General features: G+C 43.1%; 1 protein-coding gene across 1 annotated transcript in view; it reads right to left on the bottom strand.

Moving 5' to 3' along the window:
* Positions 1–19,750, bottom strand: part of CEP192 (centrosomal protein 192) — a 192,224-nt gene that overhangs the window by 38,399 nt on the left and 134,075 nt on the right. Inside the window, exons 36-38 of the mRNA XM_084619054.1 lie at positions 16,038–16,188; positions 2,309–2,481; positions 1,805–1,928 (exon numbers count right to left, since the gene is read on the bottom strand). Coding sequence (XP_084475180.1) covers positions 1,805–1,928; positions 2,309–2,481; positions 16,038–16,188 — 448 coding nt within the window. The remainder of the gene's footprint in view (positions 1–1,804; positions 1,929–2,308; positions 2,482–16,037; positions 16,189–19,750) is intronic.

Here is a 19,750-nt window from a genome sequence, read left to right as displayed (position 1 = left end):
GTGTCTTGAAGGTTGAAAACCAGTCTCCCTATTCCAATGCTGGAACGATCATTGCTAGTGACCATCTTGAATTTTTGAGCTTTGACAAACTTGAGAGCTCTGAGGTCTAGTATGGGTCTCCAACCTCCCTTCCTCTTGGGTATTAGGAAATAGCGAATAGAATCCTTTGCACTATAGATGTTGAGGTACTGGTTCTATAGCTCCTTAACTGGAGGAGACTACCTACCTCTTCCATAGTAAACTTTTATGATAAGAGTCCTTGAAGAGGGATGGGAAAGGTGTTATGGAGGTGACAGGGAGGCAAAATGGACACAGTACCCATTGCGAGTGATCGCTAGGACCCATTGGTCCAATGTTATGCTTTCCCAGGTGCTGTGGAATTCTGCCATAGAATTCTACTGGCTGGAGGCCAAATGGGTGGATGGCAGTGGTCGGTTGTAGCAAACGGGGGGGGAGGGTCTATCAATGTCTCAACCAACACATCAAAATTAGTGCTTGGATGTGGATGGCTGGGATGAGGAAGGTTGCAGGCCAGATTGTTTACACCTCAAAAATTTTTTCTTCTTCCCCTGTGGGTCATATTAGCATTGAGCCAGATAATGGGAGGTGCATGGTTTGTGCTGGGGCTGTGGACTAAACTTCCTCTTTTGTCCCAGCATATAGATGCCAAGAGAACGGAGAGTGGCTTGAGAATCTTTCAGTGTGTGAAGAGAGGCATCAGTCTTTTCCACAAAGAGATTAGTGCTTTCAAAGGTTGTCTTTGATGGTTGACTGTACCTCCTTCATGAAGCCCAAGAGATGGAACCATGATGCATGTCGCATCACCACCGCCGGAGATGGACCTGGCTGCTGTGTCAAGGGCAGACTGTAGCGTTGTTTTGCTACTAACTGTCCCTCCTGAACAATGGCCTTGAATTGGTCGCAATGTGATTCAGGTGACTTCTCAATAAAATTGCTCAGTTTCTAATGGTTTATGTAGCCGTATTTAGTCATCAGGGCTTGGTAGTTGGCAATTTGAAACTGAAGGATGGCTGAGGAGTACGCCTTCCTCCTGAAAAGGTCCAAACACTTCTAGTCCCTGTTGTAAGGGGTGGACCTCATCTGGTGTTGTCAGCCGCAGGAATTAACAGCATCCATCATGATGGAGTTGGGTGGAAGGTGGCAGAAGATGATCACACTCTCCCATGCTGGGACATAATAATTTTTATCCATCCGCTTGTAGGTAGGTAATATCAATGCTGGGATTTGCCAAGTGGTTCTAGCTGGGTCCAGAATGGTCTCATTAATGAGTAGGCACCCTTCTTTCCCAATCCTACCCAGTGATAAGATCCTTCATGAGAGGCTTTTTACACTGGAAAACTGACCAGCAGAACTATAGCAATATAATATACCAATATATCTATGTTGGTGTAACTTATTGTGTGGACACTGTTCTGGAATAAGTGACTTTACTCTAGTATAATTACTCCATACAATTATACTCGAAATAAAAGTCACATTTATTCGAGAAGTGTGTTCACATGTGGAGTTATACTGGCATAGCTATAGTGGTATGTGCTTAGTGAGAAATTATATAACTGATCTCTAAGACTTTTAGATAAATCATATCCAATTTTAATTTCCAATTATAATTGTTCAAACACCAAAAATAACAGTAAAATATCTAATATTAGGGCCTATGTGGTGTGTATATTCATGAAAGATCACACGTTTACCAGATTCAATGAAGAGCAAAAAATCCACTACCATCTGCAAAAATCCACTTACTTTCATAGTAGAAAAAGAACAATGAAAAGAGACTTACTCTGGCTCAATTACTCCATGTTGAGGTGTTATTGTAAGACAATGAGCTGGCCAAGAAAGTTCAAATTTCAATGACCTATTACAATTGTTCATAATTTGTATATGTCCAGTTTCTGCTGTTCCACCTATTGTACAATACAAAACATGTTTTAGTTCAGCAGACCAAAAACTGACAGCTCCATGATTAAGAAGGAAACTGTTTGCTATTTAACGCCCCTCTGTCATGCTTCGCACCTTGGTGGTTCTTCTTGCTGGCAATGGAGTGTATTTTAGAAATTAATTAATCTCAGAATCTCTGTTTCAGGACACATTCTGGCAACTCAAGGTATTCTGAAAGCAACTTCCACTGACAAACCAAAACCACAGCTCAAACTATTTGGTGAGGAAATTCAATAGAACTATAGTAAAGATATCACCAAAGCCAAACTTACATACTACAGTAGGTTAGGAACATTCACTAGTTAGACCAGTTATTTTACTTATCCAAACTTAAAAAAATACTCACTAATAGAAGGAGATGTCAAAATTAAGTGTTCAGGCTGAACAGCCCATGTCTCTCGAGAAATCAATTTATTCTGAACAGGGTCATCAATATTTAAAGATAATGGGGGACCCTGAGGTCCTTTAACTGGAAGAACATCCAAAGTTGTGTTGGTATGTGTCTCAGAGCTTCCAAGTCTGAAATGAAATAATGAAATAAGAAAAAGCTTTTACTGCAAACAAAAGTAATTTCTTTATGCAAAGTTAGTTAACCATGGCAACATTTTGTTTTTCTTTTGAGCACTAATTTGATTTTCTGATTTTAGCATCTGAAACTAATACATATTCTCAGTTTACCAGGGCCTCAATTTCAATTGAAGTTTCCATTAATAGGAAACCATTCAGTAGCCATATATAATTGGCATATGACAGTGGGTAGTTTAGTTTACATAAAGTATGAAAAGTATCAAATGATATTCTGAGAGAAGGCTGCATTTTAGCAATTGGTGAGGGAAAATTACTTGTTGGTAATTCCAAATTTCATAGTAGTCTCCTGACATCTTGCCCAGCAACATAAATTGTTGACAGCATAATAGCTCTTCCTACCAGAAGTAAGTCAACTTTTGAACTTACTACTTCTCCCCCCGGCCCTAGTTTGACGTTTCCAGAGCAAAGTATTAGATAATGAGGTCATAACTCCACACAACACTCTGAGGTAAGGCAGGAGAGAGAGACAGAGGATAGAAGAGGACAACTACAAACAAATACAACTTGCAAGTAATTTTCCCTTAATGTATCTTACTTCCCACCCAGAAAAAATTTCTGATAGCAGAAGTCGCAAGCAGGTAACCAGATGAGTTGGGTATACTTCAAAGTTGTGCTTGGAGCATGGTCAACAAATGTCAGCAGAGAAGTTCACAAAAAAAAATAGTTGGCATTGCCAGATGAATGTGTGAGGAAGTAATCAGGCGATTAAAACATTTTTAAAAAAGATACTTCTATCCTTTGGTCCTAGAGAGTTGTCATGCCCATTACAAAAAGGTATAACGATTTTGGATGCAGCTGATTAGCTTGCTTTTGGATGCAATTTTTAAACCACCTAGTTATTTTGGATTTGATTGTCATCTGTCTCTTGTTATGATCTTTAAAAAAACCCACAACTCTTCTAAATCTTTCTGTAAGATAGTTTGCTTGACTCCCAAAAAGATTCCTTCTCCGATACAACAAAAGATGGCGACACTGGAGATAAAACAGGCTAGTTAACACGGAACTCATCTTTGATTCAAAGACCCTCAGGGGAGACTGTGTGGTCAGTGGAAGCATATGACTAAGAGCCAGGCAAAGGAATAGACAGGCTAGTGAAGGAGAAACAGAGCTCAGGAACAGTTTGTGGAGTTGGAAAATGAAGAAGGGGCACAGCAGGTGGTCACTGAAGGTGAGAGGGCAAGGAAAAAGAGAAGAGCAGCTAGTCCTATTGGAAGAGGGCAAGAGTCAATGGAGATAACACCACCAAATATGAGCCCCAGGATATGGGATGGGTTGGAGAGGATTGCAAGGGACAATAGGAATCGAGAGGACTTGTGGCCAGAGGGAACAGGGGATAGACTGGAGAATTCACACCATCGCCAGGAAAAGGCAGGTCTACGTGACTGAGGACTCCTTACTGAGAAGGACAGACAGGCCTGTAACAAGAGCTGATCCAGAGAACAGAAGGGTGTGCTGTCTGCTGGGTGCTAAGATACGGGATGTGGACCTGAGGCTAAAGAGGATCCTAACGGGAGCGGGAAAGAATCCACTGATTGTCTTTCATGTGGGAACAAATGATACGACTAGATTCTCACTGGAATGTATCAAGGGAGACTATGCCAGGCTGGGGAAGACGCTTAAGGAAATTGAGGCTCAGGTGATCTTCAGTGGGATTCTGCCTGTTGCTAGAGAAGAGCAACAAAGGCGTGACAAGATTATGATGCTCAACAGATGGCTCAGGCACTGGTGCTATAAGGAGGTCTTTGGGATGTATGGCGACTGGGAAGCATTCATGGATAGAGGACTGTTCTCTCAGGATGGACTTCACCTGAGTAAGGAGGGAAATAGACTTCTAGGATTGCAGATGGCACAACTGATCAAGAGAGCTTTAAACTAGGAATTCAGGGGAGATGTCCAGGTAAACTCCACACCGGATTTAACATTGAGAGGGAAGAAAACGAAGTAAGAAAGGATACAGCCATGGGTAGGAGAATGGACATAAGGAGGAAGGGTAGGGTACATACCAGTCTAATAGATGATACTGGTGGTAGAATGTGAGCAAGGACAAACGGCAAAAATTAAGATGTTTCTATACTAATGTGAGGAGCCTAGTAACAAAATGGAGGAACTAGAGCTACTGGTGCAGGAAGTGAAACCAGATATTATTGGGATAACAGAAACATGGTGGAATAGTAGTCATGACTGGACACAGGTATTGAAGGGTATGTGCTGTTTAGGAAACACAGAAATAAAGGCAAAGGTGGTGGGGTAGCATTGTATATCAATGATGCGGTAGACTGTAAAGAAATAAGAAGTGATGGAATGAAAGTGTCTCCGCAAAAATCACATTGAGGAAAAAACTACTAGAGCCTCCCCTGGGACAGTGCTTGGGGTGTGCTATAGATTTCCGGGATCCGATCTGGATATGGATAGAACCTTCTTTAATGTTTTTAATTAAGTAAATACTAATGGGAATTGTGTGATCATGGGAGAATAACTTCCCAGATATAGACTGGACGACGAGTGCTAGTAATTATAATAATAGGGCTCAGATTTTCTTGGATGCGATAGCTGATGGATTCCTTCACCAAGTAGTTGCTGAATCGACAAGAGGGGATGCCATTTTAGATTTGGTTTTGGTGAATAGTGAGGACCTCACAGAAGAAATGGTTGTAGGGGAAAACCTTGGTTCGAGCGTGAGCTAATTCAGTTCAAACTAAATGAAAGGATAAACAAAAATAGATCTGTGACTAGGGTTTTTGATTTCAAAAGAGCTAACTTTAAAAATTAAGGAAATTAGTTAGGGAAGTGGATTGGACTGAAGAACTTGTGGATCTAAAGGCGGAGGAGGCCTGGAATTACTCCAAGTCAAAGTTGCAGAAACTATCAGAACCTGCATCAAGAAAGGGGAAAAAATTCTTAGGAATTGTTATCCAAGATGGATGAGCAAGCACCTTAGAGAGGTGATTAAAAAAAAGCAGAAAGCCAACAAGGAGTGGAAGATGGGAGGGATTAGCGAGGAAAGCTACCTTATTGAGGTCAGAACATGTAGGGATAAAGTGAGAAAGGCCAAAAGCCACGCAGAGTTGGACCTTGCAAAGGGAATTAAAAGCAATAGTAAAAGGTTCTATAGCCATATAAAGAAGAAGAAAACAAAGAAAGAAGAAGTGAGACTGCTAAACATTGAGGACGGAGTGGAGGTTAAGGATAATCTAGGCATGGCCCAATATCTAAACAAATACTTTAGCCTCATTAAAGACTGAGGCAATGAGGAGTTTAGGGATAATGGTAGGACAACAAATGGGAAGGAGGATATGGAGGTAGATATTACCACATCCGAGGTAGAAGCCAAACTTAAACATCTTAACGGGACTCAATCGTGGGTCCCAGATAATCTTCATCCAAGAATATTAAAGGAACTGGCACATGAAATTGCAAGCCCATTAGCAAAAAAATTTCATGAATCTGTAAACTCAGGGGTTGTACCGTATGACTGGAGAATTGCTAACATAGTTCCTATTTTTAAGAAAGGTAAAAAAAGTGACCCGGCTAACTACAGGCCTGTTAGTTTGACAGCTGTAGTATGCAAGGTCTTGGAAAAATTTTTGAAGGAGGAAGTAGTTAAGGACATTGAGGTCAATGGTAATTGGGACAAAATACAACATGGTTTTACAAAAGGTAGATCGTGTCAAACCAACCTGATCTTCTTTGACAAGGTAACAGATTTTTTAGACAAAGGAAATGCAGTGGATCTAATTTACCTTGATTTCAGTAAGGCATTTGATATGGTTCCACATGGGGAATTATTAGCTAAATTGGAAAAGATGGGGATCAATATGAAAACAAAGGTAGAAAAGGAACTGGTTAAAGGGGAGACTACAACGGGTCACACTGAAAGGTGAACTGTCAGACTGGAAGGAGGTTACCAGTGGAGCTCCTCACGGATCGGTTTTGGGATTAATCTTTTTATTACTGACCTTGGCACAAAAAGCGGGAATGTGCTAATAAAGTTTGCGGATGACACAAAGCTGGGAGGTATTGCCAATACAGAGGACCAGGATATCATACACGACGAAACTGGAGTAATAGCAATAGGATGAAATTTAATAGTGAAAAGTGCAAGGTCATGCATTTAGGGATTAACAACAAGAATTTTTGTTATAAACTGGGGATGCATCACTTGGAAGTAACAGAAGAGAAGAGGAGAAGGACCTCGGAGTATTGGTTGATCACAGGATGACTATGAGCCGCCAATGCGATATGACCATGAAAAAAGCTAATGTGGTTTTGGGATGCATCAGGCGAGGTATTTCCAGTAGAGATAAAGAGGTGTCAGTACCGTTATACTAGGCACTGGTGAGACCTCATCTCGAATAGCGTGTGCAGTTCTGGTCTCCCATGTTTAAGAAAGATGAATTCAAACTGGAACAGGTACAGAGAAGGGCTACTAGGATGATCCGAGGAATGGAAAACCTGTCTTATGAAAGGAGACTCAAAGAGCTTAGCTTGTTTAGCCTAACCAAAATAAGGCTGAGACGAGATATGATTGCTCTCTATAAATATATCAGAGGGATAAATACCACGGAGGGAGAAGAATTATTTAAGCTCAGTACCAATGTGGACACAAGAACAAACGGATATCAACCGGCCATACCTAGGGAGATGGTGGAATCTCCTTCCTTAGATATTTTTAAGGTCAGGCTTGACAAAGCCCTGGCTGGGATGATTTAGTTGGGGACTGGTCCTGCTTTGAGCAGAGGGTTGGACTAGATGACCTCCTGAGGTCCCTTCCAACCCTGATATTCTATTCTAAGGAAGTTTACACTCGAAGGTTTCTAACCATCAGAAGAGTGAAGTTCTGGAACAGCCTTTCAAGGGAAGTGGTGGGGGCAAAAGACATATCTGGCTTCAAGAGAAAACTTGATAAGTTTATGGAGGAGATGATATAATGGGATAGCCTAATTTTGGCAATTAATTGATCTTCGACTATTAGCGGTAGATATGCCCAATGGCCTGTGATGGGATGGGATCTGAGTTACTATAGAAAATTCTTTCCTGGGTGTCTGGCTGGTGAGTCTTGCCCACATGCTCAAGGTTTAGCAGATCGCGATATCTGGGGTTGGGAAGGAATTCTCCTCCATGGCAGATTGTCAGAGGCCCTGGAGGTTTTCGCCTTCCTCTGCAGCATGGGGCACGGGTTACTTGCTGGAGGATTCTCAGCACCTCGAAGTCTTTAAACCACGATTTGAGGACTTAAATACTCAGACATAGGTTAGAGGTTTGTTACAGGAGTGGGTGGAGTGAGATTCTGTGCCCTGCATTGTGCAGGAGATCAGACTAGACGATCATAATGGTCCCTTCTGACCTTAAAGTCTATGATTATTATTTCTTTTTGAATTTATTCCAAAGAATGGCCTAGACTAGGGAAAAAATGAAAACCACCAGTTTGGGTGGAATGAACAGACTTATTAAGGACATGTCTACACTAGCGAACTTACAGCAGCACAGCTGTACCGATGCAGCTGTGCTACTATAAGATTGATCATTTAGCTGTTCTATGCCGAGGAGAGAGCTCTCTGTTGACCTAATTAAACCACCACACCGAATGGCAGTAGCGGGAGAGCCCATGTCCTGGCGACGTAGCACTGTCTACACCGGTGCTTCTGTCGGTGTAACTTACGTCGCTTAGAGGGATTTTTTTTTTTGACACCCCTGAGCAACATAAATTATACCAACAAAAGTGCTTGTGTAAACATAGTCTAAGGACCTGGCAGAAACCAATCCAGATCAACACTGTGTCCAGAGAGACAGTGCAAGCTCCAATGACTCATGGATTGAAACACTCAGCAGAAAAGATGAGCAAAGACTCCAGCTCGAGAACAAAGGACAAAATGTGAGGTGGAGGGAATAAGTATTGGCTTCTAGAAGAGGCTGGGACCTCTCTCACTTAGGAACTGACTAAGGAAGGAAGTCAGAGTGTCAGTGAGAGACAGCCTGAAAATGGAGCTCACTACAGCTTGGTTGGTGAATTACTCTGAGCTGACCAGAATGCTTTAACTTTCATTTCTCTATGCTGACCTAAGGATTTTCAAAGCTGTGTTCTTCTTGACTAATAAATCCTATTCTGTTTTGAAAACACTGTTTGGGGAGTCATTACAAATACTGGCTGGGGTGCATTAGTCCCTGAAGAATGTACACATCTCTGCCAGGAGTCTCTCAGTTGTGCTCGCTGAGCAGAGCTCACAGTGTGAAGCAGGAGTTGAAGACTTAGCAGTTCAGTCATTAGAAGCAATAAGGCTGCATGGCTTACCCTGAAGGAAGAGAGACCCCACCCGCTCCCCTTGGGGAATCTGGCACATCACAAGGATTCCTTTAAGAGACTATTCCAAAGCTGGAAACACAGTGCTGATCTTTTGGATCTATGATAACATATAGCCTGGTTTAGGTGAAAATCCAAGTGGATTTTGGGGGTGAACTTCGGGGGTAATCTCAACATACATTTGTCAGCATAGAAAATAACGTATCGTGGTTCATTCATAAGGGCACCCAATTCACCGACCTTTCTAGTTGATGTGCTAGCTACCAAAAAGGTGACCTTTGTAGAGAGATGGGAGATGAAGCATGTCACTAAAGGTTCAAACAGCGGCTTGGTTAATGCTGAGAGGACCGAATGAAAGTCCCACGTTGGACCAAGTTTATTTACTGGAGTAAAGGTTTTCACTACACAGTTCTGATGTGGGTAAAAATAGAATGGTTGTCTATTGCAGAGGGGAGCAGGGGCTAATTGCCACCAAGTGCACTCAAAGGGAGCTAAGGGAAAGACCAGAGTCTTCAGAATGAGCAGGCAGTCTAAGATACTGGAAATGTCTGATTCTTCGGGGGACATCTGGTGATTCTGGGTCTAAAACAGAAAAATGCTTCCACTTAGCTGAATAGCATATTCTGGTGGATTCCTTCTGGCTGCTAAGGATGACCTGAACCATTAACAAAACATGCCTGTGCCCATTTAATGCCCATACAAATATCACCCCACAAGATGAAGAGGCACTGAATTGGGATGTCTGATCTTGGCCCATATCTGGTATCAAGAGATCTGGGAAAGGTGTGAGACTGATGTATGGTTGTTCTGACAGCTGGAGAAGGTTGAGGAACTGTTCAGGCCATCTGGGAGCAATGAGGATAATGATCATTGCCTCATCATGAGGACATGAGTTAAGAGAGGAACTTGGGGGTGGTGGTGTGTGAACATTAAGATTAGGAAGGAATTCCTTTCGGAGTCCCAGTCCTACACTCCTCTGGAACAATATATCGGATTTCCTGTTTTCTTGTGACATTGCCTGAATATAGTCTTTACCACAGAGTAGGGTATCTCTCATTTGTGGTTGCTCAACAAGTGTCTGCTGAGGCTGTCTGCTAATGTACTCTGTATTCCCCAGGTGGTGTACCGCTGATGGTGTATTCATCACCAAATCACCTTGATTCCACAGATTGACCAACTCTATGCAGAGGAGAATGGATCTTGCTCCCCCTCGCTTACTAATGTAAAACACTTATTTTGTCTGACATCACCTGAAAATATTGGGATTGTATAAGCAATAAGCATTGCACACAGGCCTCTTGAACAGCTCTCACTTCTAGGAGATTTATATGCATCCTGGGCTCCTAGGGTGTCCATGTTCCTTGTGGGCATACTATGAGGGAGGCATCTAATCCATGTCTTCTGTGGTGAGGGTGGGATGAAGGGAACTATGCACACCTTGTCCCTGCACTACCACCAACCCAAGGAGTCCCTCGCTCCAGGGTGAAGTGTGATTAGCTTGTCCATAGTGTGTGTATTTGGCATGTTGTAACTCTAAGAACACACTAGTTCCATTTGGCACGCTGTTGTCATGATACATACCCAAAAGGTGGCATGTAATATATCACTAGAAAACTAATAAATCATTGATCACTAATGTTCTTGTGGGAATGTATATCCAGTAAACAAAGGGTTTTATATAGATATGGTCTGAAAATATGTTCTTAAAATGTATTTGGCAAGCAATGCCTAAGCTATGTTAGCTCCAGATAAAAGGATGTGGTTCCACCTGTCTGAATGTGTGTCCGATATAAATTAAACAAATTTACATGCAAGATTAAAAAAAAGCTCATCAGAAGAGCAAATGAAGACAGACAATTGTTTAAAAATTTCAATGGGGGATGGAAACTGCACCACCAGGAAGCCTTCCTGTCTCTTGAAGGGTCTGTGGACTTTGGTAAGATATAAGGAGAGAGAAAAAGACATTTTGGCATCCATCACTTGATGGACTGAAGGGGTCAGAGCTCTTGAAATCACAGAATGCTGGATCCTTTTACCAAGGGTACTGAAGTCTCTGGGAGTTGAGTATAGGTGATGAACATGCTTTGGCAAAGACTAACTTGCTGAAATCAAGTTTTAGTCTTAGAATTGTATTTTTACTTATGTTTCCTTTAACACTTTCAATCTTTATTCCTTATACTTGATATCACTTAAACCTATCGCCTTTTTTTATTCGGTTACTTTTACTATAAAGCAATTCAGTGCTTCAATTAAAATAGTGTTTGTTAATGTAGTTAAGGTAATGAGCTGTGGGGCACTGTCTTTTTAAGGGAGCAGCAAACAATTTCTGTAAGCCTTCAGCAAGGGCTGCACACTACAGGGCAGATGGTTATGGGGAAAATGCGGGACTGGTGGGAGTTGGGGTCATCCTGAAAAAAGTAACTGGAAAAAGTGGAAGCCAGAATGTGACCTGCATGCTTGTATTCTGGATATTGGGGTCAGGGCTGTGAGCCACAGCAGCACAACATGTAAGGCACACAGCGTTGGCGGGGCAGGTGGCAACAAGCTGGTTAACTCCAAAATGTCATAATGTATACTATCCTGAGACAAGCTTTTAGACAGGAAAGTTGAAGTCTTGCGAGGGTGGCATCAGTTCTATGGCTCCCACTAAAGCAGGGTGTCTACCTCTTGAATGAATATCTTCTTGTGAATGTTCCTTGAAAAATGAATGGGAAATGAATGGTATGGTGTAGCTGAACTGGATTATATCAAAGACCCATTTGTCCGTAGTTATCATCCATAAAATATGGGAAAACTGAGTTAGGCAGCCACCAAACTGGATGTCTGGGTTACAATGAGATAGCATCTGAACTGATTTGCAACTCTTGGAAATCCCATCAAAAGAATCTTCTTGCTGGAGATTGTGGTTGAAAGGAAGATGAGGGAGAAAGAGGAAAGGGGAGCGTTATGGTAGTCTGTCTGCACCCTTTGTTGCATCATAGCCCCTCTGGTGGCCGACGACTTGTGGTAATTGTGTCAGTTTATATGGCTATGCTACATCCTCTTCAGTGACTGTGTATGAACCTAGGGAGCATACGGTTGCTCGAGTCCTTTAATGAGTGTAAAGACTCACTTTTTTCATTAAATAAGTTATTTTCCATCAAAGGGCATACCTTCTACAGTTGATTGAACCTCCCTAGGGATCCTGCAGAATGCAGCCAGGATTCACAATGCATCCCAAAAGCCATCAGCTGTATGGATTGTGCTGAATGAAAATTGTAAAGATGTTCTGGCCAGACTATTCTCATCAATAAGGGCCTGAAATTCCGAAATTTTCAAAGAGTTGACAAAATCATCTCTCACTAGCAAGACCTGGTAATTAGCTATTCAGAATGCAGGGCTGGAAGACACAAATACTCTCCTTCCAAAGAAGGTATGTACACATTTGGCCTCTTCATCTGAAGGAATGGACCTGGGAGTGGTTGCCTAATCCTGTCAGTGGCTGTCTGAACCAAAACGATTTCAAGGCAAGAGGAGTAAATATAAACTTTGCTCCCTTAGCTGGAACAAAGCTCCTCTTGTCTGCCCTCTTGGGGCTCAGTGCACATGTCTCTGGAGTATGTCACTTCATTGTGGCAGGCTTCAAGATGGCCTTGTTAACAGAGTGTGACTCTACTAGGTCCCATACTCTAACATCCAGGAGTTTGTGGGGTGTCTCCTCAATTTCCTTCAGAGGAATCCAGAGCTCATCTGCAACTCTCCTCAATAAATCTTGAAACTGTCTATGGTCAACTGGCAGAGACGACGAGGCAAGCACCTCATCAGGAGATGAAGATACTCCTGTTGGAACTGGCAGTACCACTGGAACTGGCTCTACCTTTTCCTCAACTTCCTGAGAGCGCTCTGGCTGATCTCTTGGGTGGGAAGGGCAGAGAATGGATGGATGGATGGCTCTTGATGAGCACGTACCAATTCCGGATAATGCAAAATATTATCCACAGTCCCCAGTACAGCCAATGAGAGGGATCCAACATAGGTTGAGAAGGGCTCCAAGGCATAAAGCAGCAGTTCTCAAACTATGGGTCGGGACCCTGAATGAGGTCAGTAGGGCTGGCTTAGACTTGCTGAGCTCAGTGCTGAAGCCCGAATCCAACTGCCCAGGGCCAAAGCCAAAACATGAGGGCTTCATCCCTGGGTGGCAGGACTCAGGTTGCAGGCCTCCTGCCCGGGGTTGAAATGCTTAAGCTTCAGCTTTGGCCCCCCTGCCTGGAGCTGTGGGGTTTGGGGGACCACCAAGGGCAGTAGGACTTGGGTGGGCTCAGGCTTCCATCCCCCCGCCTGGGGGCATGAAATAATTTTTGTTGTAAGAAGGGGGTTGCAGTGCAATTAAGTTTGAGAACCCCTGGCATAGAGGATACCAACAGTCCTGGGGTGAGGGAAGGGAACCCCATATTATGAGGCTGTGGCAGAGCCCAGGATATTCTAACTTCTCTGTCTGGGCTTATAGCTGTTGGTGTGGTGATGCCAGTCCCATCTCCATGTCAGAGATTCCCCTGAAGAGGAAAATGAAAGTTCCACTTCCATTTGTGGTGCCCTTGGTACAGTCTATGTAGCACTAATGTAACTATAGTTAGAATGAGGAATCAGTTTCTCTTGTAGCGTTTGCAGACTGCTAGTGTTAAAATTATCCTTGTAAAGACCAGGTCCATTAGAAGGGGGGATTCTGGGTTCAGAATGACAAAAAATATCCTCAGGAGTGGTATATTTGTCTGTTCTTTGGACACTGGTGTTTCCTTATGCACTCGTGTCAGTACCAACAGTCCATGAAGTTCTCATGTATCCTTTGATGGTAGGGGTGGTTGTACCGGTCTTGGCTTATTACACTCCGTTCTTGGTATTGACAGTCCTTCCTCTGTCAATGGTGCCGATGCAAAGGCTCTCTGACTCCTCAAAACCTGTGGGTTGGTACTGTGTCCTTTATAGGCTCTTGAACCTCAGAACAGAGCATGAAGAGTCACTCAGCTGAGAAGGATATCAGGGAAGTACCCCTTTTCATTTACATGGCTCTGGAAGCGGATTTTTCTTTAGGCTTTTTAAGAGGGCTTTCTAGCCTCATGGTGAGTTGGGGAAGAGGTCTTCTTAGCTCTAACTTTGCTCACCCACGTGTCAGACGTGACAGTGCTAGATGGAACATTCCTTAACACCTCTGCATGATGAGAAGAGGGGGTCTGCCCACTTTGGATCAGACTGAGGCCTCATAAAAATATACTCCTTGTGGAGCATCCTAAGTTTGAATTCCCATGCTTGCCAGGTTCTGCTTGGAAAAGACTGGCAGATACTGTACCCAGTAAAAATATGAGCTTCTCCAAGGCAGTACAGGCACCTTTGATGGTTGTTGCTGACCAAGAACTGTCTCCTGCCACAGATGCATCACAAAGCCTGGGAACCTGGGCATAATGTGAGTCCCATCCAGGCTGGGGCAGCCCATGAGTGGAAGAAGTCCCTAAAAACCAACAAAACTAACCAGAACTAATATCTAGGTAATAAAATTACTTGTGAAATGTTTACAGGTTCGAAGTTACAGGATCAGCTCTGTGGACAATGGAGGAGTCCCTCTCAGACCACACAGCAGTAGAATGGAACTGGAGGGGCACTCAGTCTATACCACTCCTTAAATCCTCAATTCAGACCATGAGAGGTTGCAACCATGGACAAACAGACATCATTAGCAGAAGTCTTCCAGTCTGAAGCACATGGAGCACATGCATACCCACAATGAAATACACTGAGGGATCAACACTCAAAGAAGCAGAGATTTGGGGGGGGGGGGGGGAGAGGAGATGGGGCACAAACATTTAGCAGAAGAAGGGTGTAGATTTTACCCAATAAGATCGACCCAGGTCAATGAAGCACAAAATTTCTGAAAGTAAAGAAGGGCCTGAACAATTGGGTTTATCCTGGTGTAATGCAGCCTGCCAGGGGTCTGTAAATTTGGACTGATACTCCCAAGTAGCTTTACCTGCACCAGGAGCTCTAAAGTTGGCTTCCAGGCCATGAAGACAAGACAAGCATCACTTCTTGGAGACAGAGCTGAATCTTAAGAGCACTCCGTCCCCAGGGGTTCAGAGCCTTTGAGGAAGACAGGGAGGAAGAGAGTGGATGATATTCTGCCCTCTCCTGTAGGGCTCCTGTCTGGCTAGAAAACTTTGAAGCAGATCTCAGCAGCAGAAGACTCCTACACTCACTGGATTTTTCCCTTTTCTTCCCTATTAAGTTCAGAAGGTGGAATAGGAGGTTAGGAAGGACAGAACAACAGTTGAGAACTGAAGTATAAGGTATGCTTCCAGGTTAGGAGGCAGAGCAAAGAGAACACTGACACATATCAGACTTGACTGATAAATATTTTGCCTCATTGCTTCTGGTAGGTGGTGCCACAATGTTTGTCAGTCGCTAACTGTTGGGCATGAGAGAAGGAAAACAGGGACAAATGTACTTTGACATATAAAATAGCATTCTACAGAACTGCTCCATAGTCCTCACAGAACTGATCCCTGAACTGGAACACTAGCAGTTTGAGGGAAAGTTAACTTCTGGATTGATATTATTCCTTTAAGGAAGCAATATGGGTTCCACAATCTTTGAGGGCTTTGTGTGGTGGATAGGTCAGTGTAATAGCTGATCAGTTCCGCATAATAAGTTTATTCTACTCACAGAGGCATCAAAACTTCAGCTAGCTTCTCCCTGCTACCCCCAAACAAGCCTTAATCTCTCAGATAAGGGGCATACTTTATTTTGAAAAAATACATTCTCTTTGCAAGCTGACAGAATGCAGCAGAAGAGATCCATAAATTGCAGGCAGAGGTGCATCATCAGCTTTTTATCAGTTTAGAATTTTAGTTATCACGGTTCTATCAGAATGTACATCAAAATGCAAAAACAAGATTCATTGTAATAGTCAACCCAGAAAACAGCATTTTCAGAGTACTGCCGAAACCCTTCCTAATACATGGAGAAATGAGGGAGTGTAAGTACAAAGAAAAGACAGCTGAACTTTTTGATCTAGTTTTTGTCACTGACAATGTCACTGTCCCAAGCACCACTACCTCTAAAAAGCCTTATCAAGCTTTTAATGTGAAAGGTAATGTGACCCCCTCAATTAGCAGTAAATCATAATTATTTTTATATGTATTAAACCTAATGTTCACTTTACCTGTCTGATTCCAAGCTATGTCCTGGAGACTGCTGAAGACAATTCCTCTTAAAACTGGACTCTCCAGCATCTCCAACCACAGAAAGAATAACTTTACGCATATTTCCATAAAAAAGCTCAATGTCATTTGTCCTTTGCGGTAGGTCATACACTAAAAAGATATTTTGAAGGATTAAAAGGAAAAAAATCTAAAAAGGATAACATACAACAATAACGCATTGTAACTGTGAATTGATCGGCTAGAAGTTTCAGAAAAGATATCCATAATAAACTAATAAATGGATTGTGTAACCTAATATAGTTTGCATTACTGAACCTAAAATAGACTCGTTTTTGGAAAATAAGTCTTGGTTGGCTTCCAACTTGCAGACATGAGCTAACATGAACTGAGGACCTAATGAGAGCCTTACCATACAGTAAGTTTAGTGCTTCTGCATATTTGGATTGACAAGCTGTATTAAGAATATTTAAGTTTCTTCTACATTTTTATGCAAATGCTACAATGCTATGATTTTAGGCTCAACAGTCACAATAAAATAGTTTTGGCAGGTAAAAGGTAAAATGATGTATGAAATAGAGGTTACTTACTCATAACTGGAGGTCTTCGAGATGTGAGGTCCTTATTAGTATTCCACTCGAGGCTACACCCGCTCACCATTAACCTGAGTCTGGAGATTTTTACTAAGCTGTGTCTGTTGGTACATGTTTGCACAACTATTCTCCTCATGCTCCAAACCAAGGGTATAAAGGGCAATGTATACCAGCGCTTCTCAGGTCCTTATTTTACTGCAAATCCAGATTATAATCTGAAGCAGAGGGTATGGAGGGAGGGTAGTGGAATACAGATAAAAGACCACACATCTCAAAGAACCTCCAGTTCCATTTAGTGATGGACCCTATGTGTATTCCACATGGAGATTAGCAAGCAGTTGTCAAACAGGAGGTGAGTACGAAGACACAGAAGTGATAGCTGACTGTAATACTGCTGTCTGCACAGGTATATATGTAGAAGACAGCTAGACCCAAGTGTAATGTCTCTTGAAGCATGCAAGGAGCTCTAGACAGCTGCTGTACATATCTCTAGTAGATCTTGCCTGTGCTCTGGTGGAGGGATGTGAACTAGTTAGTAGCAAAAGATATCACCAGAGATCCATTACAAAAAGTTTCTGCGCAGATATAGGTTGACCACATGACCTCGCTGCTATGGAAACAAACAGTTTAGGTGTCTTTCTAATCACCTTTGTTTTGTAAATAAAAGGCCAGTGCCCTTCAGATGCCCAGAGAATGAAGCCTCCTCTCTTCATCAGAAGTATAGTTTCAGAAGAAAAATTGTAAGTGGATGTGAAACTCTAAAGGTACCTTAAAGATGAGTTTCAGGTCAGGGCACAATGAAACCTTTTCTTTTTGGAAAGTGGTATGTGGGGCGGGGGGGGTCTGTCATGAGTGTTCCCAGCTCACTGGCTCTTCTGGCTGATACACAGGTACCTAGATATTAAGTTCAGAAGGGACCATTATGATCATCTAGTCTGACCTCCTGCACAATGCAGGCCACAGAATCTCATCCGCCCACTCTTGCAATAAACCTCTGAGGTTATGGTGAATAGGAAAGCAACTTTCATTGAAATACGGGGTACAGAAGGCTTGAAGGGAGGTCTGATGAGACAAAAGAACGAAGGTCCCACTGGGATGTGAGCTTCACCACCAAAAGGTGGGAAGGATTGAAGGCGGTCATTCAAAAATTTAGTTGTTGCAGGATGAGTAAAAAATACTGTGGTTGTCAGCAGGGGGAAGGAAAAGCACTGACTGCTGCCAAATGAACCCAAAAGGGAACTAAAAGAGACTCAGTGTCTTAACAGTAAGTATATATTCCAGAACAGCAAGGATCCCAGCAGATTCTGGAAATAACTGGTGTCATTGAGCCCAAGAGAAGAAATACTTCCATTTAGCTGAAGAACATCTTCTGGTAGACTCTCTCTTACTTTGATTGACAATGGATTGCACCGTTTTGGAACATTAACACTCTACATCTGATGCCCATCCAAATACTAGTTCCTGAGATGCAGTGATTCTGGGCTGAGATGTCTGAAGGTTTGCTTGCGTTGGGTGGTCTGGAAATGGGTGAATGCTTATGGGCGGACAAGCTGAGAAAAAAGTTACTAATTTTCCCTAAATGTTTTCTTTGAAATGTGTTGCACATGTCCATTCCACCTTTGGTGTGAGCATGAGGGCACACAGTCACTGGAAATTTTTCTCAGTGGTACATATTGGGCAGCTCGAGCACCCCTGTTGCCGCATGCATGGATATAAAGGGCCCAGCCCCCCAAGGCTCCTCAGTTCCTTCTTGCCAGACAACTCCAAATGCAGAGGTGTAGGAGGGAGGGCTGTGGAATGGACATGTGCAACACATCTCAAACAACAGTTATATGAACAAAGAGAGCACTTGTTAAGGCAAGCCAAGAAATTTCAACAACCATCACAGGTGATAAGAAGGAACTGAGTGAGTTTAGGGGCAGCGGAGCCCTTTATACTGGCTGTCATGGAGTCACCGGGCGATGCTCGGGAACTACTCAATACAAAGCCAGTCAGGACTGGGGGAGCCTCCTCTCTCAGAGCAGACTGTCTCCAGGGCAAGAAGCTTCCACAGCTTTGACCTTCCTGGGTCTGACCTCAGAGCATTCAGCATCCCCTGGCCCACCGTGCGCTTCCCAAAGCAAGTCCACACAGGCGGGGCTCTCAATTCCGCAGTCAGACGTGACTCTCAGCCAGCCAGTTAAACAAAAGGTTTATTAGATGACAGGAACACAGTCTAAAGTAGAGTTTTTAGGTACAGGTTGGGCCTCCCTCCACTTCCCCAGCCAGCGCCAAACTGAAACTCTCCCACCTGTCCTCTGGCCTTTGTCTCTTTCCTGGGCCAGGAGGCCACCTGATCTCTTGGTTCTCCAACACTGTCAGTTGGCACCTTACAGGGGAGGGGCCCAAACCATCAGTTGCCAGGAGACAGGGTGTCGGCCATTCTCTGTACAGACACTGGCCCTCTAGGGCCTGCAACACTCTCACACCCTTATCCCACCACAGAGATACTTAAGAAATGCATACGGGAAACTGAGGCACTCACACAGTAATCAGAGAGAACATTAAGAACAGTCCCACTTTGTCACACTGGCACACAGGGATGTGCAGTAGCAGAAGGTGCTCAAGCCTCACCCCAACAGATATTACTAAGGGAAAAATTTCTGATGATTGTGCACGGGCACGCTCATATTATAACCTGAAAACACATGTGCAATCACTTCAAGAACTACAGTAAATACATGAACCAGAACTGTCTTGGCCAGTTGGGTGTAAGGATGACTCAAGCTCTGTCATAAATTTTCTGTAGGACCTGTGCTATTAATGGGATGGGAAGGAAGGCATACCTGAGGTGATCCTTCCACGTTAGCAGAAGGGCATTTGAGCCTTTGTCTAGAGCTCCTCTCAAGCAGTATAGAGGAAGTTGCCTGTTAAGCTGTGAGGCAAAAAGGTCCCAAGACTGGGTGAAGACCTCATCCAGGACTGAATTGTCAATCTCCCATTCATGATCTGTGGAAAAATGCCTACTGAGAATGTCTACTAAGCAGTTCTACACACCTGGTAAATATGCTGCTGAAAGGTTTATGTCATGGTGGATACTACAGGTCCAAAGGTTGACTGACTCCATACAAAGAGGGAGGAAT

The sequence above is a fragment of the Lepidochelys olivacea genome (assembly GCF_965140295.1).
Source record: "Lepidochelys olivacea isolate rLepOli2 genome assembly, chromosome: 2".
Classification (NCBI taxonomy): Eukaryota; Metazoa; Chordata; order Testudines; family Cheloniidae; genus Lepidochelys; species Lepidochelys olivacea.
This window is presented reverse-complemented; position numbering and strand designations above follow the sequence as displayed.